The sequence below is a fragment of the Saimiri boliviensis genome, chromosome 12, assembly GCF_048565385.1.
Source record: "Saimiri boliviensis isolate mSaiBol1 chromosome 12, mSaiBol1.pri, whole genome shotgun sequence".
Classification (NCBI taxonomy): domain Eukaryota; kingdom Metazoa; phylum Chordata; class Mammalia; order Primates; family Cebidae; genus Saimiri; species Saimiri boliviensis.
The window spans coordinates 54,301,491-54,324,046 of NC_133460.1; the positions used below are offsets into that span (position 1 = coordinate 54,301,491).

Consider the following 22,556-nt stretch of genomic DNA (forward strand, 5'->3'; position numbering starts at 1 on the left):
ATTTCCTTCTCCCCGTCCAGGTACTTCCTCAGGCATCCTTTGCAACTCTGGGCCAGGGGAAGGGGCTTCACTGAATTCCTGGGGTCCCTGGGTTTGCATTGGATTACAGGCAGGGTCCATCTACCTCCCTTTCCCTCAAGTTCTGCCCTCTCCCCTGCCCCTGCAGCTCTATGCCAAGGCCTCAACTTAGAGGAGCCGCTCAAGAGTTTCTCTGGGTCCTGTACCTGTCCATTGTCTGGCCCCTTAGGGATGTGGCGATGCTGATGACCCCACTAGATCTTAGTCATGCCTGTGATTGCTGGTCTCCAGGGTGTCCCTGAAGGGGACACTCACGGAATAGTAGTAGCTATTTGCCCCATGGAGTGAGATGGTTGCTGAAAAGATTTGTTTCTCTGGACTCCCACCCACCAGTGCTACTGGAAAAATGCAGAGTCCCAAAGCACACCCCAACACCCTCCGCCCCCCACCATGCCTGCCCTAGAAGTGCACCTTGGGGAAGACTGAGGGCAGCTCGGATGTATCGAGCAACAGGCAGAAAGTAGACACTGAGGTCAAAGAAGGGGTTGTCATCGGCCTCAATGCCATAGTACTCCAAGGACATTCCGCGGTAGAACTTGGCACCTGTGTCCACCTGGAATTTGCCTGCAGCGGCATTCACGATGTGGGTGATTCCCAGCTGGGTCAGCTTGCTCTTGTCCCGGGCTGCGTACCTGCAGGGGAGGGTACAAGGGGTTAGGAGGGTGGAGGCAGATCTCACTGGGGCAGCTCTGGCTAGGCTGAAGTTTGCAAACACCCCTGCCCACCACCCATCAAGGGTAAAGACAAGAGCCTGTGAGTTGGCCCAGGTGAAGGAGCTCCCCCCATTGGCATTTAAGACTCCTTTTTGGGCTGGGCACTGTGGCTCACGCCTGTAATCCCAGCACTTTCGGAGAACAAGGTGGGTGCATCACCTGAGGTCAAGAGTTCAAGACCAGCCTGGCCAACATGGTGAAAACCCATCTCTACTAAAAATACAAAAATTAGCTGGGCATAGTGGCAGGCACCTGTAGTCCCAGCTATCTGGAAGGCTGAGTCAGGAGAATTGCTTGAACCTGGGAGACAGAGGTTGCAGTGAGCCAAGATTGCACCGCGGCACTCCAGCTTGGACAACAGTGCGAGACTCCATCTCAAAAAAAAAAAAACAAGACTCTGCTGAACACGGGGGCTCATGTCTATAATCCCAGCACTTTGGGAGACCAAGGCAGGCAGATCACGAGGTCAAGGAGTTCAAGAGCAGCCCGGCCAGCATGGTGAAACCCCGTCTCTACTAAAAATACAAAAATTAGCCAGGTGTGGTGGCAGGCACCTGTAATCCCAGCTACTTAGGAGACTGATGAAGGAGAACTGCTTGAACCCTGAACCTGGGGGGCAGAGGGTGCAGTGAACCAAGATTGCTCCACTGCACTCCAGCCTGGATGACAGAGCAAGACTCCATCTTGAATTTAAAAAAAAAAAAAAAAAGAAGAAGACTCCTTTTCAGGCTAGGCACTGTGGCTCACCCCTGTAATCCCAACACTTTGGGAGACCGAGGCAGGAGGATTGCCTGAGCTCAGGAGTTCAAGACCAGCCTGGGCAACATGGCAAAACCTAATCTCTACAAACAATACAAAAATTAGCCAGGTATAGTGGGACATGCCATTATTCCCATCCACTTGGGAGGCTGAGGTAGGAGAATCACCTGAGCCTGGGAGGTTGAGGCTGCAGTGAGTGAAGATTGTACTCCTAGGCTCCAGCCTGGGTGGCAGAGTGAGACCCTGCCTCAAAAAAAAAAAAAAAAAAAAAAAAGAAAGAAAGAAAGAAAAATTAGCTAGGTGTGGTGGTGCACACCTTTATACACAGCTACTTGAGAGGCCGAGGTGGGAGAATTGCTGAGCCTAGGAATTTGAGGTTGCAGTCAATGATGATAATCACTGCACTCCAATCTAGGCAACAGAGTGAGACCTTGCCTCTAAATAAATAAATAAATATGTAAAAGCAAAATATTACTAGGATCACTGTTCATAATAGTCAAAAAGTAGAAACAATTCAAATGTCCATATGCAGTAAAATGGATAAACTGTGGCATAATCATATAATGAAATCTACAGCAGTGAAAAAATGAATGAACTGCAGATACACATAATAACGTGAGTGACTCACAAATTTGAGCAAATGATACCAAGCACAAAACACACACAATATGATTCCACTCATATAATTTTAAACAACAGGTGGCAATAACTACACTAAGTATATAGGTAGTAAAACTTTAAAGAAAAACAGGGAAATAATTAATCCAACAGATAGTGATTAACCACAGAGAATAGAAAAGTTATAATGAAAAAGATTCAGTATTAAGCTGGGCACAGTGGCTCATGCCTGTAATCCTAGGACTTTGGGGGGCCGAGGTGGGTGGATCACCTGAGGTCAAGAGTTCAAGACCAGCCTGGCCATCATTGTGAAACCCCATCTTAAAAAAAAAAAAAAAGAAAAGAAATAAAAAGATTCAGTAGAGGCTTCTGGGAGACAAGTAATGTCCTTTTTCTTTACTCGGTGATGAAGCTGTTCATACATGCTCTGTGCACATTTCTTTTTTTTTCTTTTTTTTTTTTTCAGATGGAGTTTCAAAAAAGTCCTGTTGCCCAGACTGGAGTACAGTGGCGTGATCTCAGCTTACTGCAACCTCCACCTCCCAGATTCAAGGTATTCTCCTGCCTCAGCCTCCTGAGTAGCTGGGATTACAGGCATCTGCCACCACACCCTACTAATATTTTGTATTTTTAGTAGAGATGGGGCCAGGCTGGTCTCGAACTCCTGACTTAAGTGACCCACTTGTCTCAGCCTCGCAAAGTGCTGGGATTAAAGAAAGGCATGAGCCAGGCCGGGCACGGTGGCTCAAGCCTGTAATCCCAGCACTTTGGGAGGCCGAGGCGGGTGGATCACAAGGTCGAGAGATCGAGACCAACTTGGTCAACATGGTGAAACCTCGTCTCTACTAAAAATACAAAAAATTAGCTGGGCATGGTGGCGCGTGCCTGTAATCCCAGCTACTCAGGAGGCTGAGGCAGGAGAATTGCCTGAACCCAGGTGGCGGAGGTTGCGGTGAGCCAAGATCGCGCCATTGCACTCCAGCCTGGGTAACAAGAGCGAAACTCCGTCTCAAAAAAAAAAAAAAAAAAAAAAAAGAAAGGCATGAGCCACCATGCCCAGCCCTGTAAATGCACACACTTTTCTTAAGTGCATTCTAGTTCACTGTTAAAAGCAGTGATAATATAAAAGGAAAGAAAAATAGGGAAAGAGATGATGGGAGGCAAGGGTGTCCCCTCTGCCCTGGAGGGCTCTGGGAGAGGCTCATACCTCCATTCCCATGTGAACCTCACACCCTTCTGCCACCCCCACTCCTAACGTGTGTCTTACTCACGCATCTCCCAGGAAGAGGCTGGGCCAGACCTCATTGATGTGGTTCAGCGTGGCAGACTGACGGACCCACAGCAAGCGCTGCAGTGAAGCCAACGTGGGCGGCTGATACGGGGCCCCCCGGGCTGCCCTGTGGATCTTGGGCCTCCGGAGGTCCTGCTTCTGCAGTGAGTCCATCCTGGAACAGAGTGGACACCACAGTGACTGGAGGCAGGCTCCCCGAGAGTGGATCCAGCTGATGGGGAGGCCCATGGTGCAGTGCCCAGGTGCCACAGGGATGCTGCGGGAAGGGCCTCAGCTATTTCACATGAGTTATTAACAAGCTCAGCTGGGACTGGGGCCTAGAACCCTTCCCCAGCGAGCCAGGGAATCAATCCTTTGTCACTGCGGTGGAGCTGGGCAGACTTCTCCCCGGCCCTCTGCTGAGTTGCAGATGTATGAAGCTTTGGCCAAGGGAGCCTTGGAGTTCCCTACTGGTGGCACTAGTCAGGGCAGATCTCACCCCTCAGTCAGCTTAGACTTTGTAGGGATGAAAGCCCCAGATGGCTGTGGCTCTCAGGGCACCCAGGAAGGCCCGCAACCAACCTAGGCAGCTCATTTCAAGTCCCTCATCTGCTACTTCTAGTGCTCATCCTCAGACCCCTGTCCCCCCACCACTCTCAGGTGCTTGGAGATCAGAGCCCATCTCCAGGTAAGAGGCCAGGGCTGTGAGCTGGTATTTGTTAATGAGCTAATGCCTCTTATAAGCCTGATGCCTCTGGCTGGGCACTTTGGGAGGCCGAGGCAAGCAGATCACGTGAGGTCAGGAGTTCGAGACCAGCCTGGCCTATGGCAAAACTCTATCCAAAATACAAAAATTAGCCAGGCATGGTTGTCCACTCCTGTAGTCCCAGCTACTTGGAAGGCTGAGGCAGGGCAACTGCTTAGACCTGTGAGCGAGAGCTTGCAGTGATCTGAAATCACACCATGACACTCCAGCCTGGGCGACAGAGAGAGACTCCGTCTAAACAGCAACAAAAAGCCTGATGCCTCACTTGTGGCATGTCCATCTCTGTTTTACCCAGGAGGAAGCTGAAGCTCAGAATGTTTAAAAAGTGACACCCAAAGCCATATAGCTCATGAGTAGCAAGGCTGGGGTTTTAGTCTATCCCCAAGTCTTTAGTTACCATTTTTGGGGCCTCCGGAGAGTCATCACTAACCCTTCTGCTTCCTCAGGGGAGCCTGGCACTGCGGAGCCACACACCTGCCTGTAGGCCCCAGGTTTTCCTCCTTACCCCCACGACTCAGGCCAGCGCTGGGTGTCAGGCCCCACCCGGGTCGGATGGCTTGTTTCAAGCATCAGCTGGCTGAAGGAGTCCGGGACCCTGCGGAGCTGGATTTTCAGGGGCACCAGAACGTGGGCCCGGCGCCGTGTTGGAGAGGAGGGGCTTTCTTTGCTAACTGCTCCTGATCCCTTGGACCAGTGACTAGGGAAGGTGCATACAGGGAAGAATATCTTTTCCCTTTGGTAGGTAGTGCCAGGACCAGAAAGATAAACGGGTACCCAGGAGTCTGCCGACTTGGCCAGGCTCACCCAGTGGGAGGCTGTTGGGCAAGGCGGAAGCGAAGACCCAGTTGTCCTCCTCATCCCCCACTGTGACCTCTCCAGGCAGGCTGAGTGGCCTGCCACCTACCTAGGGCATGGTCTGGGGCCGGGCATAGGGGAGTGGGTGCAGGGCAGGACTCTGCCTGAGCAGAACAGGGCTGGGCAGGTTCCGCCCAGAACACAGACACTGTGAAGCGGCTAGAATTCCAGGTGCTGGCCAGGGCACCCGTGAGAGCTGACCGTGCGTGGCCTTGTGGACTGGGGTGGGCCCTTCAGTCCCTCCAAATCCCCAGGCCTCCTCTCTGTTTGGTATCTCTTTGGGATTGAAGACTCTTGGCTCCATAACCCCCCATGAAGATGGGAGGCTACCTGAAGATGTGCGAAGAGAGCTTCAGAGGCAGGGAGGAGAGCCTGGCTCCCCTGGGACTCTGCCATGACTCATTCTGTGGCCACGAGCAAGTCTTTGCCCCCATCTCGACCATGGTTTATCTTCCCATGCTAGGGATCCTGGACTTGCCTTTCAGGATGCTCTGGGGATCAGACCAGAGAATGAGAGAGGAGTGTCTGGATGTGTGGTCATTGCAGAGCAGAGGGCAGTGTGGTATGGTGGAGGATAAGCCCCTGGGCCCCAGGGGAGTCCAACAGCCACACTAGTTTGGAGCCACCAGGGGGGGCTGCACCACCCCAGGCGGAAGATGGGGCTTTGGGAAGTGGGACAGGCGCTGGGGAGCTTGGCATGGTGTGAGGCTGCCCCCCGGTGGCCAAAGGGTGTCTTGCAGCTCAGCCGTGCCCGGGAGCAGCAGGCAGGCTCCCGCTAGGACAGAGCTGGACCCCACACCCCCAGGAGGCTCCAGAGGGGCCAAGGATTTGGGGGCTGATAGGCCACACTGTATGCCTCTGCCTCCGAGGGGACCTAAGCCCAGGTCTAAAGAACGGGGCTCTCCCCTGGACTCAGCCCTACTCCTGCTCAGGTTCCACCTAAGCCCTGGCTCCTGGTGCTCAGGACATAGCCACACCTGTCCGCTCTAATCCACTGAGGGCCCGCCTTATCCCATCAGCCGGAGTCAGGCCCAGCCATCCGCCCAGGGACTCATCCTTCAAACCCCAGGCCCTCCCAAGGAGGGGAAGTCAGCGGCTGTGGCAGCTCCCCTGGTTTCTGTGACCCAAGACATGGTCCTTGGAGGGCCTTGCCTGACACTGCCTTCTGTGTCTCCTCGGGCCCCAGCAGCGGGAAGCACAGGCCCAACATGGAGCAGAGCCAGGGCCCGGCCAGACTCCCCTCCCACTCCCTGCAGCCTTCATTCTCTCCCTGGTCCCACGCTCCTCCTTACCCGCTTCCTGCCTCCGCTGCTCAGCGGAGCAGCTGCCTCTGTAGGCAGGGCTTTTTCCTGTCCAGCTCCTGCGCTGCTGCTGTTTGCAAGTCCACGTACTTGTTTTCTGTCTCTGTCTCTCCTCCCTGGGTCACTCCCGCATTTGCCCCTGTCTCCCACCACCCCGCCCCCCAGGAAGCTCATGAGCCTTCGAAGCCTCCCGTGACACTGCCCTGGGTGCCCACAACTTCAGGCCAAGGCACAGGCTTCCTTGGGGCAGGGGGCAGCTGCTTCCCATCCACCTCTCAGCTGCAGCTTCAGATGGTCCCTGGACTTGCTTCCTGCCCACCCTTTCTGACTCCACTCAAGAGGGGCCAATCAGGAGTGTGGCCACAGGCCATGTGGGGCTGGAGATCTCAGTGCAGGACCAGTCAAGAGCCTGGCCTGCAGAAGGGTGGTATATGGCTGCCAGTGGGGAACAGATGTGGGTCTCTGTGCTCAGCCTGTGGGCCTTGGGGAGGGCGGCCCTGGGCAGAATTCTCAGGTCCGGTACTGGCATCTGTGTGGTCTTCACTGGGCCGGTTTCTTCAGTGGGTCTGCTGTGAGAATCCCATGTAATAATGAATGTAAACCGCCTCCCACAGGCGGTTGTGAGATGCCCAATAAATGGTGCATCTTACTATTATTATCACTACTATAATTACGCTTACCCTTTCCAGCCCCAGACATATCCTAGGTGGAGGGCAACTCCCCTGTGGGACAGTAAGGTTTTGTCTCTATTTTTGTATTTCCTGTCTCTTTCTCTATCCAGCCATAATTATTTAGCACTTACCAAGGATGTACCACGTGCCAGACAGAGCTAGGTGGTTACATTTTCTCACTGAACACTCACAGTGCCTTTATGAAGTAGGTAATATTATCATCCCCATTTTACAGATGAGGAAACTGAGAATCAGAGAGGTTAAGCAACATACCCAAAGTCACATAGCCAATTGATGTGGGAGTAAGGATTCAAGCCCAGGTCTTTCTAACTCTACTATACATTGCCTGCGCTTTCATTTCTGATCCAGTTGGTTCCCCACCCAACACAAACCCCACCCCTCCCAAGTGTCCTGGCCCTCATTACTCAGCATGCTTAGGAACCCCCCCGCCCCTGCAATTAGGGGCACTCACCTACCTGTGAGAGTATCTGGCCCAGGCTGTGCACTTCTCTGACGGGCAGTTTGTGCTGCCGGCTTTCAGCTGCCTGTCTCCACACACTTGATGCTGCTTCTATTTTTGGACTTGAGTTTAATTATAAAGCATGCTGTCTGCTCCCCTCTTCCATCCTCCCCTGCCTCTCCCAACTTGTCCACTGGTTCCCTGGCATGGTCAGTGCCAAGCCCAGCCAGGCACCTTTCCCTCCAGGCCCAGGCTTCAGTCCTAGCCCTGCTAAGAGTCAAGGCAGCTCGGCCCAGGTCTGACTGTGGCCTATTGCATACATGCATGTTGATTGTGGGAGAAGGAAGATCAAATAAACCATTTTTAAAGGCCCCTTGGCCAGGTGCAGTGGCTAATGCCTATAATCCCAACACTTTGGGAGGCTGAGGTGGGAGGATTGCTTGAGCCTAGGAGTTTGAGACCAGCCTAGGCAATATGGCCAGACGGTATCTACTAAAAATACAAAAAATTAGCCAGTTGTAGTGGCACACACTTGTAGTCCCAGCTACTCGGGAAGCTGAGGTGGGAGAATCACCTGAGCCCAGAAAGCTGAGGCTGCAGTGAGCCCTGATCCCTGCCTGTACCACTGTGCTCCAGCCTGGGCAACCGGAGTGAAACCCTCTCCCTTGGCCTTTAAGGGTATTACGGAAGAAGGGCAAAAAGTGTAAGCTGGAAGGATGTGAAGGAGGATAGTGAAGAGATCAGCCAAAAATCACACGCAAACTGGTGGCATTGCCAACAGCAGAACCCAAGTCCAGGGGCCCTCAGTTAGGGGCCAAGGATGATGGACTGGCCCAGGATAAAGACCTAGAAGACTCAGGCTGAGGGAAAGCGGCACAGGCCCGCAAACAGACACAGGTGTGGAGCAGGTCTTCAGACAGCCCTGGGCTGCAGGCAGAAGCGGTATGTCCAGGGCTGCCCCTAACCTCTGCCAAGCTCCTCCCACAAACCCAAAGGGCAGGGACACCTAGGCCCCACTGTCCCCTGAAGCCAGAGAGATGGTTTTATTGTTTTGTTTTGTGACAGTCTCACTGTGTCGCAAGGCTGGAGTGCAGTGGCGCAATCTCGGCTCACTGCAACCTCCACCTCCTGGGTTCAAGTGATTCTCCTGCCTCAACCTCTGGAGTAGCTGGGATCACAGGTGAGCACCATCATGCCTGGCTAATTTTTTTGTGTTTTCAGTAGAGACCGGGTTTCACCATATTGGTCAGGCTGGTCTTGAACCCTGACCTCATGATCCACCTGCCTCCCAAAGTGCTGGGATTACAGGCATGAGCCACTGCACCTGGCCAAGAGATGGGCTTTAAGGTCTCTTCCCAGGCTAACTGTGGTCAGCTGGGGACCTTCAATTGGGCCCATCAGAAACCTCTCTCATCCACAGACTCTTTTTTTGGGGGGGGGGGAGACGGAGTTTCGCTCTTGTTACCCAGGCTGGAGTGCAATGGCGCGATCTTGGCTCACCGCAACCTCCGCCTCCTGGGTTCAGGCAATTCTCCTGCCTCAGCCTCCTGAGTAGCTGGGATTACAGGCACACACCACCATGCCCAGCTAATTTTTTGTATTTTTAGTAGAGACGGGGTTTCACCTTGTTGACCAGGATGGTCTCGATCTCTCGACCTTGTAATCCACCCGCCTCGGCCTCCCAAAGTGCTGGGATTACAGGCTTGAGCCACCGCGCCCGGCTCATCCGCAGACTCTTGTCATATACCCATACCTTGACACTACTCCCCACCTGCACTCCCAGCTGATGAGGACAGGACACACCCATGCTCACAGCCACACCACTGGGTCTCTGAAGTCTGAGCTCCAGGGAACTAAGGCTCAGCCCCTCTTGGGGCTCCCTGACCCCTGAGGGGAGGTGCTGGAGGCAGCTGTGGCCAACAGCTATCACGAATACCTAGAACCCCCTTCCTCTCTCCTCCCACCCCATTCCCCCAGGGAACTTGGGGCCCCTAGCCAAGAAGCCTGAGGGCTTGGCTGAGAGGGGAGCCCACTCCCACCTGTGGAGACCGAAGACAGTAGCTGAGAGGGGGTGCAGGCACCAGGAGGAACCGGAGGGAGGAGCAGGCTCTAGGGCGGACCCCACACTGGGCTCCCACCGTCTTCTGTGTGTCTGCCTGGGCCAGAGCCTCCAGCAGCACCAGCAGGACCAGTGCCAGGGCGGCAAAGTGGCAAAGCCCCATGGCAGGGAGTAAGGACCGGCTCTGGAAGAGATGAGCTCTGTGTTACAGGCAGGTGAACCAAGGCCCAACCTTTTGGGGCAGAGATAAGAGCTGTCACCTAAACCTGCTTCTGCCTTGAGCCCTGCACACAAGGTCAAGTGAGTGCAGCTGCTGGGAGAGCTGAGGAGGTAAATTTGGTATCCATGGCTTAGGGACAGAGATGACTCTCCCCATGGGCCCCTTGTCTTTCAGAGTCCCTAGATCCAGAGCTGCTGTGTACAGTTGTACAGGCTGCACACTGCGCAACTCCTAGGGCCTCCAGTTGCACAATTTGGTGGATGACACCCCAGTGAATTGTGCAGTGCTGCACTCCTGCCCAGCCAGCTCCCTCAGAGTCAGCTCCCGGTTGGGAAAGATACTGAGATCAGAGGTCAGGGTGCCTAAGGCCCCAGGCTGAGGGAGAGGGACGACTGGAAGTGGTCTGAGATCTGCTGCTCTGCCAGATTCCTGGATCCTGTCTAGAGGAGAGACAGCAGACTGGGAATTTGCCATTCTACAGGGAGCATGCCCCCCTCAAACCCCAGATCCACAGAGCTCCATGCCACAGCTTGGCCCCAGGCCAATCCCAAGCCCAGCTATAACCCAAAGTTTCTGATCACATTCACCCCCAAACTCTAAACTTAGCCCCAGAGACTTCCCTAATCCTCCACCCCAAGACGCTCATCCTCCAGCCAGCACATGGGAAGGGCTCCACAATGCTGGAGGGCCTCCCTTCTGGTGGGGCTGGCTATGCCTTCAGAGACATGGGTGGGAGGCAGGGAGAGAGTCAGGCCCTATCCCGGGAGGTTTCTGGGAGGAAAAAGCTGCTGCTGTTCCAGCTCCCAAGCACACCCAGGGTAGTCACTCATCCCCAAATGGCAGCTCCTCTGCAGTAGGGTGGCAGGGACAGCCAAAGACAGGGTTGAGGTGAGACAGGGAACGAGCTGGAGGGGACGCAGAGCTGGAGGCAGGCCCTGGGGGGTGGGGAGCTGCCCTGGAGGCCTGGCCTCAGCTCATGGATGAGAATTAGCTAAGCCGGGAAGGTTTTCTGTGCGGCACTGTATCTGGGGTCCAGACCTCAGGGGAACGGGATGTGGAGGTGCGGGAGGGTCCAGGCTGGCTGTGCAGATGCCTCGGTGGGATTTAGGGGAGCCCCCACAGGCTTTCAACTGAGGCACGGCAGGTCGGCGCCAGGACCAGGTAGGAAGAGCTCCCCTCTTCCATTCTACGCTTCCCATGTCCTCGTGTCCTAATCCTTCTCTTCTCTTTGGGGTGTGAAGGACCTGGGTGGGGTGGGGGAGACAGGTTGGGGGTCCTATAGGAGAATTGCCTAGGCTGGGCCCTTGGGTGATACCTTGGGTAGGTGAAGAGAACCCAGCAGCTTGGGGAGCAGGCCAGGCCCCCTTTAATCCTCATTTCCAGCCACGCGCAGCCCTGCTAACCATTCCCGGAAGAACCCAACCCTATAAGCCCTCACCTGGCCTTTTCCTGGCAATCACATCCAGCTTTGCCCCCTGAGACCTCACCTGGGCCCTCAGCTCTGGCTGGCACCCCGCAGTTGCTGATCCAGCCTGCAGAGCTGGTGCAGGAAGCCTCGGTTGGGGAAGACCCATCGGTGCTGCCTCACGGTGATCACTGCCTGGCGCAGGGACAGCTGCTGGTGCAGCATGAGATAGGCCAGGACCAGCGTGGCAGAGCGGCTCACACCCACCACACAGTGCACCAGGACCTTGGCTGAGGAAGACATCCTAGTGAAAAACCCTCTCCCACCAGCAGGCCCACCCACGGGCTGGGATGGGGACCCAAGTTCCTGTCCTGACCCTGCCTTGGCACTCTCTGTGATCCTCAGCAAGTCACTCAGCCTTTATAGGCTTGGTTTTCTGATCGGTGAAATGGGTAGATCAACACCTGTTCTGCCTACCCTTGGGATAGGGTCCAAATTTTTTTTTCTCTTTTCTTTTCTTTCCTTTTCTCTATCGTTCCTTCCTTCGTTCCTTCCTTCCTTCCTCTCTCTCTCTCTCTCTCTCTCTCTCTCTCTTTCCTTCTTTCCTTCTTTCTTTCTTTCTTGTAGAGATAAGGTCTCGCTACGTTGCCCAGGCTGGTCTTGAGCTCCTGAACTTAAGCCATTCTCCCACCTTGTTCTCCCACCTTGTCCTCCCAAACTGCCGGCATTACAGGCGTGAGCCACTGCTCCTAGCTTCCTAACTTTTTGTTTTGTTTTGTTTGTTTTTGAGATGGAGTTTCACTCTTGTTGCCCAGGCTGGAGTGCAATATCATGATCTTGGCTCACTGCAACCTCCGCCTCCCAGGTTCAAACAATTCTCCTGCCTTAGCCTCCCAAGTAGCTAGGATTACAGGCATGCACCACCATGCCTGGCTAATTTTGTATTTTTCATAAAGACGGGGTTTCTTCATCTTCTCCATGTTGGTCAGGCTGGTCTCAAACTCCTAACCTCAGGTGATCCACCCGCCTCAGCCTCCCAAAGTGCTGGGATTACAGGCGTGAGCCACTGTGCCCAGCCTCCAAACTTCTTAACATAGCTTGTAAGACTCTTCAAGAGCTGGCCCCTGCAGCCTTATCTCAGACCATCCCTAACCTACCTTCAGCTCAAGGAATGTGGAGGAACCTGCATTTCCTTGAACCTGCAGTTCCTCTGACCTCCAGCCTTACCACATGCTATTCCAAACACCTGCAAACCCTCTCCCCTGATCTTCATCTGACTAACTTCTACTACTCATCCACCATGTTTCTGCTGAGACGTGGCTTCCTCCACAGGCTTTCTTGACCGCTCAAAGTATTGCTTGAATCACAGAGCGGCTCATCTTTTTTGCATATGACCCACGAATACCTTTGTAGAGGGAAGTCCCCCGCTACCTTCCTAATCTTCTGGGCTGAGCACCCCCGCTGTGTGCTCCCAGAGCTCTCCACACTGGTCCACTCCTAGGAGGAGCTCTCACTATACTATTCACCATTTGACTGCCTTTCCACCAGTTCCAAGAGGGCAGGGACCCTGCTTCTTTAAGTCTGGATTCCCAGCATTTAGCTCAGTGCCAAGCACATAGTGGATACTAAGTAAATAGCTGGTGAATCAATGGATAAAGAACAAAAGTATGTCAAAGTGCTTTGGATATTAAAAAGTCATGTGAGCTGTGATCTTGTCATTCCTGTCACATAGATGAGGAAACTGAAATCCTGAGAGGGACACTGGCTTGCCCAGGATCACATAGCAAGGGACATAGCTGTCTTCTAGGATGGACGCAAAGCCAGGACACTGGCCTCCCTGGGTTCCTTTGCTGTATCCTGAGTATTTGAAGATATACTTCTTTTTTAGTTAAAAGTACTTTGGGGGCTGGGTGCGGTGGCTCACGCCTGTAATCCCAGCACTTTGGGAGGCCAAGGCGGGCAGATCACTTGAGGTCAGGAGTTTGAGACCAGCCTTACCAACATGGTAAAACCCTAGCTCTGCTAAAATACAAAAATTAGCCAGACGTAGTGGTGGACGCCTGTAGTCCCAACTACTTGGGAAGCTGAGGCACGAGAATTGGTTGAACCCAGGAGGCAGGGGTTGAACCCAGGAGGTGGAGGAGCTGAGATAGAGCCACTGCACTCCAGCCTGGGCGACAGTGAGACTCTTGTCTCAGGGAAAAAAAAAAAGAAGAAGAAGAAAGAAAGTCCTTTGGGGCAGACATCTAGGTACCAAATGGTGCTTTCCCAAAGCTGAGTGTTGCAGAGAAAGAACTGTTCTGCTGTTTGGGAGAAATGGCTTTCAGCCTCAGGGATACTCCTAACTCATGGCATGACCTTGTATTCTAGGCCTCAGTTTCCCCAGCTGGGAAGGAATAGGTTTCCATTAAATGCTGGAGCACTAAGCAGAGGATTTTTTTTTTTTTTTAAAGTTAGCTCTGTCACCCAGGCTAGAGTGAAGTGGCATGATCTCAGCTCACTGCAACCTTCGCCCTCCATGTTCAAGCAATTCTCCTGCCTCAGCCTCGGGAGTAGCTGGGATTATAGGCACGTGCCACCACCACCGGCTAATTTTTATATTTTTAGTAGAGACGGGGTTTCACCATGTTGGCCACGCTGGTCTCAAACTCTTGACCTCAGGCGATCCGACCACCTTGGCCTCCCAAAATTCTGCGATTACAGGCTTGAGCCACCGAGCCCAGCCTAAGCAGAGGATTTTTAAAAACCAGGGATGGAAGGGCACTGATGACTAAGGGGAAACGGGGAATCCTCATCATGAATGAGCAAGATGGGATATGGGCTTGGTCCCCAAGTCCTACCCCCAGGCGTGTTGAGGGCACGGTGGATGAAGTCAGCCGCAGAGGAGAAGTAGGCACTGATGTCGAACTCAGGGAGGTCATGGGCCGGCACCCCCAGGTAGCTCACACTGCTGCCGTAGAAATCAGGGCCGCCCTGACAGTAGAGGCCCCCGTGGGCGGCGTTCAGCACATGGGTGATGCCCAGCTTCCACAGCTCAAAGCGGTTGTTTGCCGTGGCCCTGGGGAGGGCAGGAAGAGCACTGGATGCTGGCCAAGCCAGGGGGACCAGGAGGAAGGCTTTGCCTGGCCCCCTGCTGCAGAGGGACTGAGCCATTAGGGTCCAAAGAGAGTCCAACCCCAGCAAGCTCCAGGCTGGGTCTGACTCCACAGCCCCACGCTTTCTGGTGGAAAAGCCAGTGGTGTGTGTGTGGGAGGGGAGGAGTGGATCTTAAAACCCTCTCTCTTTTTTTTTTTTTTTTGAGACAGAGTCTTGCTCTGTCGCCCAGGCTGGAGTGCAGTGGCGTGCTCTTGGTTCACCGTAACCTCTGCCTCCCGAGTTCCAGCGATTCTCCTGCCTCAGCCTCCTGAGTAGCTGAGATTACAGGTACGCAGCACCACGCCCAGCTAATTTGTGTATTTTTAGTAGAGACGGGGTTGGTCAGGCTGATCTCGAACTCCTGGCCTCGTGATCCGCCCACCTCGGCCTCCCAAAATGCTGGGATTACAGGTGTGAGCCACTGCGCCTGGCCAAGACCCTCTTTGCTTCCTCATAGCATTTGTCCCTGCCTTGGCCAGGACAGGAAGGAAGGGATTGCTTCAGTCCTGGAACCTGGCTGCCCCTCCCTTCTTGCCCCATGTCCTCACACGCACATCCGGCCTCTGTTGGCTACCACCTCATACCTGCTTCTGAACTACAAATGTTTAAAGGCAACACCTTCTCTGATTCACCTTCAGTCAGGCTTCCCCACCATGTGTGTCCAGAAGAGGGAGGCTGGGCCCAGAAAGAGGGGCTCTCTGGCTACCCCATATCATGCCCCAAACACTATTTCCTAGGTCTCTGCCCCTAGATTTGCCAATTGTCTGGAAATGCCAGAAAATTCCTGAGGTCCCTGGGAAACTCCCTGCTTTCAGGCAAGCGAAGTCCCTGCTCCCCCTGGTGGCCATGCCTGGTCACTGCACCGTCCTCGGCATCCGGGGGTCCTGGAGAAGGTCCCTGGCCTGGGATGCTAGGAGCAGAGATATTTCTCCTTATTTCCACCCTCCTGCGTCTGGTAAAGAGACCAAGAACTGCCTCTCCTTGTCCCCACCCCCACGCCCCTTGGCCAGCTACCACTCACGCATCTCCTATGAAAAGGTTGGGCCAAACTTCGTCCACGGGATTGCAAGAAGACTTCCCTGCCCTCAGGAGCTCCTCCAGCTCCAGGATACTGGGGCAAGGCGTGGCTTTGTCATCTCCCCCCAGCTCTGGGAGCGAGGTCTCAGCCATGGGCCAGCCCGCCCACCCTCTGCCTCTGTGGTCACTCCTCTCTGCCTCTCCAGTGTCGTTTCTGCTTCCCAGAGATTGACAGGGACAGGTGGGACAGGAGCAAGTGACTCAGCAAGTCACAGGGGCCTCTGCAGAGGACAAGTCCTTTTTCTCTCCAAGCTTCCCCTCAACCCCCAAACTCCATGAGAACATGGAATCAGAGAGAACTCTGCACCGAACCTCCCTGAACCTCAGGTTTTTCATCTGTAAAGTAAGGATAATCACACCTACCTCAGAGAATTTGAGGATTAAATGAAACAAAGGACATGCTGTGTCTGACACACAGCAAGTGCTTAGAAACATCTGTGGAGTTAGTAGGTGTAGAGCCCTGCCTAAGGCTATAAGGTTCTGAGGACTGAGTTAGAGATCCAGGGTGCAGAGGAGGTGGCTAGTTCCAAGGATGAATGGTAGAAAGAACTGAAAGAACTGTATAGTCAGCCGGGCTTGGTGGCCCACTCCTGTAATTCCAGCACTTTGGGAGGCCGAGGCGGGCAGATCACAAGTTCAGGAGTTTGAGACCATCCTGGCCAATATGGCAAAACGCCGTCTCTCCTAAAAATATAAAACTCAAAAATTAGCCGGGTGTGGTGGCAGGCACCTGTAGTTCCAGCTACTCGGGAGGCTAAGAAAGGAGAATTGTTTGAATCCAGGAGGCAGAGGTTGCAGTGAGCCAAAATCACACTGCAGCACTCCAGCCTGGGTGACAGAGCAAGACTGTGTCTCAAAAAAAAAAAAAAAAAAAAAAAAAGAACTGTATCATCTAAGTGGGCCACACATTGGGTAGGAGCTGGATTGGATGTCTTTTGGATGAGTCTCTGAATTGTGGAGGTCAGGGACAGTTTTCTGAGTTGCAGAGTCAGAGATATATGGGTAAGAGACATGGAGGGCTTCATTTAAACGGTGCCTGCAAGATTCATGGGCAGAGGTGCTTTTTTTTTTTTTTTTGGAGACAGGGTCTCACTCTGTCAAGCAGGCTGGAGTGCAGTGGCACCATCTTGGCTCACTGCCACCACCACCTTCTGGATTCAAGAGATTCTCCTGCTTTAGCCTCCCGAGTAGCTGGGATTATATATGCCGTGCTAATTTTTGTATTTTTAGTAGAGATGGGGTTTTGCGATGTTGACCTGGCTGGTCTCAAACTCCCAGCCTCAAAGGATCCGCCTGGCTCAGCCTCCCAAAGTGCTGGGATTACAGGTGTGAGCCACCGCCCTGGGCCAATGGGGGAAGGTTTGAACAATGATCCTGTAATGAAGATGGCTGACTTCTCAGAAGAAAAGGCTGAAGAGGACCTTGTATGTCAAACAGGGAGAAGGGAGGTGTGTGTTGCCCTAGACTTTGAGAGCCAAAGGGGCTGACTGTCATCAGAAACATTTTGAGGGTGGGAGGGAGATTCCTCTGCCTATAAGGGCTTTGGGTCCCAAAATAGAAACTGAGAAAGGTCAACCTGTCCTTCTGCCAGAGCTGGTTATCAGAAAAGAGATAAGATATCTCTCGCCTTCTCTCATATGACTTCTCAGTGGCCCTGATGGACCTGGGAAGGATATGAGCTGCAGTGCGGAGGTTCCCAGCTGCCCTTGGCCTTAAGACCAGTTTCAAGGGAAAGGCCATATCAGGGCATCCCATGGAAGCGGTCTGCACTCGGATCCACCCCAGAACCTGCTTCCATCCCCTTCAGAACCACTGAAGTCAGCCTGGCACTGTGTGGGGAAGCAAGGCCAAAGAGGGGCTTGTGTCCAGATTACTGCTGGCTTTGGACTCGGTTTATGCCAATGCTAGGCCTGGCTTGAAAGGAAGCCTTCCCTCAGGGTGGCACAGCATGGTGGAGTGAGGAAAATATAGGTTCTGATGTTAGAGAGATTTGGGCTGGAATATCAGTTTGCAATACATCAGGCAATATGTTTCTTTTATATATATATATATATATATATATATTTTAGACTAGTCAAGTGCAGTAGTGAGAAGGGGAAAAAGAGTAGAACAAGGAGTTCGATCTGTAACTGACTGTGAACAATCAGTTGAGATAATGCACTACCTTCGGACCAGCCGGCAATATGTTTCTTGACCTTTCTGTGTTGTATGATCCCCCTTGCAGAATTAGCACAAGGATTTTTTTTTTTTTTTTTTTGAGATGGAATTTCACTCTTGTTGCCCAGGCTGGAGTGCAATGGCGGGATCTTGGCTCATTGCAACCTCCACTTCCCGGGTTCAAGCGATTCTCCTGCCTTAGCCTCCTGAGTAGCTGGGATTACAGGTGTGCACCATCACGCCCGACTAATTTTTGTATTTTTAGTACAGACGGGGGTTTCACCATGTTGGCCAGGCTGGTCTCGAACTCCTGACCACAGGTTGTCCACCTGCCTCGGCCTCCCAAAGTGCTGGGATTACAGGCGCGAGCCACCACGCCTGGCCTTAGCACAAGGATTAAATGAGATGTTTATACTGCATTTGGCATAGACACTGTCAAAGAATAAAAGGGCAGTAAATTATAACAATGATCATTGGCTATTGGAGAATTGCTGGCTCTCTCCAGAGGAATTAATATAACGTCCTTCAACGCCTTAACCCCATTTACTAATCCCACAGGCCCCGCCCCACCTCCGCTAGCCCCGCTTCCTCCTCTAGCTTTGGTCTCCACCATGACGCATGCGCCCGCGGGCTCCCCGGCGGCTGCTGCTCTTGGCTCTCCTCTGCGGCAGATCTGGAGCCTCGCGTCTTTTCCAGTGTAGGCCCCGCCCCCGCTGGTAGAACCCCGCCCCCAGGCGGTAGGGCCCCGCCTCCCGAAGCAGTTCCGGTTCGGCTCAGAGGAGCTGCCGGTGCGGCGGTGACGGCGGCCGGGGCGATGTCTGCGCGCAGCCGCCACCGCCCCCGCCTCCACTCCGGCTCCCCGCCCCGAGCTCCGCCCCCGCCACTTGGGGCACTTCACTCCGGCGAGGCGGGGAGGGCCCCGGACTCCGACGGCGGCTCGGACGCCGACTCGGAGGTGGGTCCGGGGAACCCGACTCGGACCGCGGAGGTGAGCGGGAGCTGAGGCTGAGGAGAGGGGAGCTTGGGGGGCGCCTGCTGCCAAGGGTGAGTGGGGAGTCTGGAATGGAGCTGGGGGCTGCCGAGGGACTGCGACCCAGAGGGGTCCCGGGGAGACGGTTGAGGGAGCGGGGAGACTCAGCTTTGGAATGGAATCTGAAGGAAATGGAGGTTGTCGAACCGAGGGCCTAAGGCTGAGGGGTAAGTGGAGGCCGAGGAGCAAGAGGGAGGGGGTGGGAGGAGGTGGCTTGAAGAGCCCAGAGCTTGGGGGCTTTTGAAAGCAGCGCAGTGGGGGAGGAAGATCGAAGGGGTCCTGCGGAAATGTGCACCCGGAGAAAGAGATGGATGCTCTGAATTTGGCAGCGGGGGTGAGGAGAGGAGCAAGACCTGGGCCAGTGTTCCCTTTCCAGAGCGAGGGAGGGGGATCAGTGCTGGGACTGGAGCCCTCTGACCCGGCTGGGGCTGGTGGTGATGGAGGGCAGGACTTAGGTTTGACTGGAAGGAGGAACGGCTATCGGATGGGAACGTTTGGCCTCAAGGGGTGAGGGAGGCATTGAAAAAGAGAAGTGTGGTCAAGAAAGAAAAGGAGCCCTTGAGGATCTAATTTTGGGCTTTGGCATTTTAACAGGTGCCTTTCAAAACATCAAAGATCACTAGGGCAATGTACTTGGATTGTGGGGCTTTCTCATTCGTGCACAGTGGATCCTTTTAATAATCTGGGGTGGAAGGGGGCGGTGTGAATCACTGATTTGCCTAAAGGACTGGGGGAAGTAGTGGAGAGGAAGTGATGTTTGAAGAAGGTAGTAAAAGACGTGATTCTGAAAATGAAGATACCATTTGGATTTATTGACAGTAATGGTATTCTTCTTCTTCTCTCTTTCTCTCTCTCTCTCTTTTTTTTTTTGTATTTCTCTCATAAGTTTAAATACCAGACGCGCTAAGATCCTAAAAAAGATTTACTACATTACCTTTAAGTTTTAAAAATTAAACTTGAAACAAGAATTTGGACACTTGGATTTTAAAAATTAAATATGAAACAAGAATTTAGACACTTGGATTTTACAGATACTCAATATTGATTGGTTCCACTTTCACAGTTTGAGTTGACAACATGTATTTGCCATATGGTAAAAATATGGTCAATGCAAGTTTCTGGGTTAAGGGGTCACAGGTGAACTCGCCACAGTCTAGGCGGAATACCAAATCTTCCTCTCACTGATCAAACTCCAGGATTGGAGTTGTCTCTTGAAAATTGGAGATGTACTTTTGATAGATTTGCAAAACCAATATTCAAATACCATTTTGCAGCTATTGTGTGAATTATTTATTTATTTATTTATTTATTCTTCTTTGAGACAGAGTCTCACTGTCGCCCGGGCTGGTGTGCAGTGGCACAATCTCGGCATGCAACCTTCGCCTTTTGGGTTCAAGCAATTCTCCTGCCTCAGCCTCCTGAGTAGCTAGGATCACAGGCGCCCGCTACCATGCCCGGATAATTTTTTGTGTTTTTAGTAGAGACGGGGTTTCACTACGTTGGCCGGGCTGGTATCGAACTCCTAACCTCGTGATCCGCCCGCCTGGGCCTCCCAAAGTGCTGGGATTACAGGCCAGAAAAATAATGATTGCAATATTTATATTTACTGTAGTAGAGATAAATTCACTTCCTTTTGTGATGGTTTAGTCATAACATGGCTCCATGAAGTCTTGTTTGACTTTAGTCACGTCTTGTATGTTTTACAACTTTTTATGTGATTATAGGTTTGTAAAGTTGTTGCCCATTTCTCTTCCTTCTTTCTTTCTCTTTTTTTTTGAGACAGAGATTCGCCATGTTGCCCAGGCTTATGCGATCCACCTCAGCCTCCCAAGTAGCTGGGAGTAGCTGGGACTGCAGGTGGGCGTCACCACACCTGCCTAATTTTTGTGTATGTATGTGTGTGTATATATATGAGACAGAATTTTTAATCAAGCATATTCTAAATGCTTGATTAAATCTAAATGGATATCTACTGTTTAATCTTCATGAGATGATAATTTATTGATTGGCAACAGCTTTTAAATTAGTTTATGTGTATAGACTGTGTGACATACCCTCATATGCACAGTGGAATAGTAATTGTTTTTTCAAAGGAGATGTGAATTCTTAGCTTTGTTTTTAGCTGAGATTGTTAAAGTATTAATTACCTTTAACTTAATAAAAATTATCTTTAGTTGAAGTTTACATAATATTACATAGTATTACTGTTTACTTGTTTTATGTCTAGAATGAGATCCTCTGGAGACCTTGTCTTCAAGGTCTTAGTTCTGAATAAAAGTCATGGCACGTAAAACTTTGCTGAATTGCAGTACAAGAACTCTATTAAGATTACATCTTAATGTTATTGCAAAATTAAAGAGAAACTGTTAGATGGGGTTGTACAATTAATATATTAGCATGTCTAATAGTTTTTTAATTTTAGTTTCCCTTTGTCTGTTCTCACAGCCATTAAGTAAAGAAAATCAGTTTTAGGCCAGGCGTGGTGGTTCATGCCTGTAAGCCCAGAACTTTGGGACGTGAGGAGGGCGATCACTTGAGGTCAGGAGTTCAAGACCAGCCTGGTCAAAATGGCAAAAACCCCATCTTTACTAAAAATACAAAAATAATTAGCTGAGTATGGTGGTGCATGCCTTTAATACCAGCTACTGGGGAGTCTGAGGCAGGAGAATCTCGCACCTGGGAAGCAGAGGTTGTGATGAGCTGAAATCATACCACTGCACTCCAGCCTGAGTGACAGTGATATGGCTCAAAAAAAAGAATCAGTTTTATAGTAGAGCAGTTTCTCTAAGGCAGGAGAAGCCATCATGACTGCGATGGCAGAATATGCAGACATATTTAGGTAAGTCAGTTTTTATTTCAGTAGCATACTCCCCATTCTGCAAAAGCTTATTCACATTGCACAGTTGCTGGTAAACATTTTTATTTTGTTAATCATTAGATCCTCAATCCTTCTTTAAAACTTTGCTGTTACTGATTGCGATATTTTCAAGGCTTTTCTAAGAATTGGAATTTGAACACTTTTTTTGAGAAACTTAAATAATAGATGTTTCCATGAATAGTATTATTACTGTTTTATAAGAAAGCCATATTAACGAGCCATTCTTTCAAGATTTTACTTCCAGGCCTGATGTAATACATGGTGTTAATTACTGGGTGTACCTAGCATGCCCGTTAATTTGTGGAGGGAAATCTTTCCTGTCTTCAGATTCTTCCCCCTTCACTTTTCATATGGCAGTGGATTGTTAATGAACTCACTAAGATTGAATTCACTTTTTAATTTTAAAGCTTCTGTAGCTTTGATTCTCTTTGGACATCAAACTGATTTATGTGAGGTATGAATATAATTCTGCTAAATTACCTATGAAGCTCTTTTGAATGATTGTAGTATTTGGTGAAAAAATACAGTTTGAGCTAATCATATATTTTTTTTCCTTGAGATGGAGTCTTGCTCTGTTGCCCAGGCTGAAGGGCAGTGGTGTGATCACGGCTCACTGCAACTTCTGCCTCCTGGGTCCAAGCGATTCTCATCCCTCAGCCTCCTGAGTAGCTGGGATTACAGGCACGTGCCACCACATCCAGTTGTTTTTTTATTCTTAGTAGAGATGGGATTTCACCACGTTGGCCAGGCTGGTCTGTACCTCTTGGCCTCGTGATCTACCCGCCTTAGCCTCCCAAAGTACTGGTATTACAGATGTGAGCCACCTCACCCGGCCTCATAATTCTTTTAAAATGGATTTAGGTTATAGAGGAGGACTGCACCATTTCGTTCCCAGATTAAATGTTTTACTTTTTTGCAGAAATGACAGTGGGAGAGCCTCGATTATTTTTACATCTCTCATGTGTTTATATTTAATTACAAATAAAGTTTTACTTATTTGCAAAATGCTGTATCTTTAATATTTGCCTGCATGTGGTTTTGGGGATTCTTTTGGAATCATTTTTGTTCTTGTTTTTGTTTTACTGTATGGGTAGGAGGTAACAC

The 22,556-nt window shown here is 51.5% G+C and overlaps 2 protein-coding genes across 14 annotated transcripts in view; one reads left to right on the forward strand and one right to left on the reverse strand.

Moving 5' to 3' along the window:
* Positions 1 to 15,538, reverse strand: part of DUSP13B (dual specificity phosphatase 13B) — a 28,027-nt gene extending 12,489 nt beyond the window's left edge. For 3 of the 12 annotated variants that reach the window (XM_074382439.1, XM_074382438.1, XM_074382437.1), the window contains exons 1-6: positions 15,332 to 15,538; positions 11,258 to 11,465; positions 9,531 to 9,734; positions 7,508 to 7,602; positions 3,440 to 3,613; positions 490 to 710 (exon numbers count right to left, since the gene is read on the reverse strand). In XM_074382439.1, coding sequence (XP_074238540.1) covers positions 490 to 710; positions 3,440 to 3,613; positions 7,508 to 7,602; positions 9,531 to 9,734; positions 11,258 to 11,465; positions 15,332 to 15,480 — 1,051 coding nt within the window. In that variant the 5' untranslated portion in view covers positions 15,481 to 15,538. Of the gene's footprint in view, positions 1 to 489; positions 711 to 3,439; positions 3,614 to 6,351; positions 6,930 to 7,503; positions 9,022 to 9,530; positions 9,735 to 11,257; positions 11,466 to 14,015; positions 14,234 to 15,331 lie in introns of those variants that run through there. The other 9 variants (XM_003939778.4, XM_010350472.3, XM_074382440.1 and 6 more) reach the window with 9 other exon arrangements.
* A 2,796-nt stretch (positions 15,539 to 18,334) lies between these two features.
* Positions 18,335 to 22,556, forward strand: part of SAMD8 (sterile alpha motif domain containing 8) — a 60,760-nt gene continuing 56,538 nt past the window's right edge. Inside the window, exon 1 of one of the 2 annotated variants that reach the window (XM_010350465.3) lies at positions 18,335 to 18,532. In XM_010350465.3, coding sequence (XP_010348767.2) covers positions 18,359 to 18,532 — 174 coding nt within the window. In that variant the 5' untranslated portion in view covers positions 18,335 to 18,358. Of the gene's footprint in view, positions 18,589 to 22,556 lie in introns of both variants that reach the window. The other variant, XM_010350466.3, reaches the window with a different exon arrangement.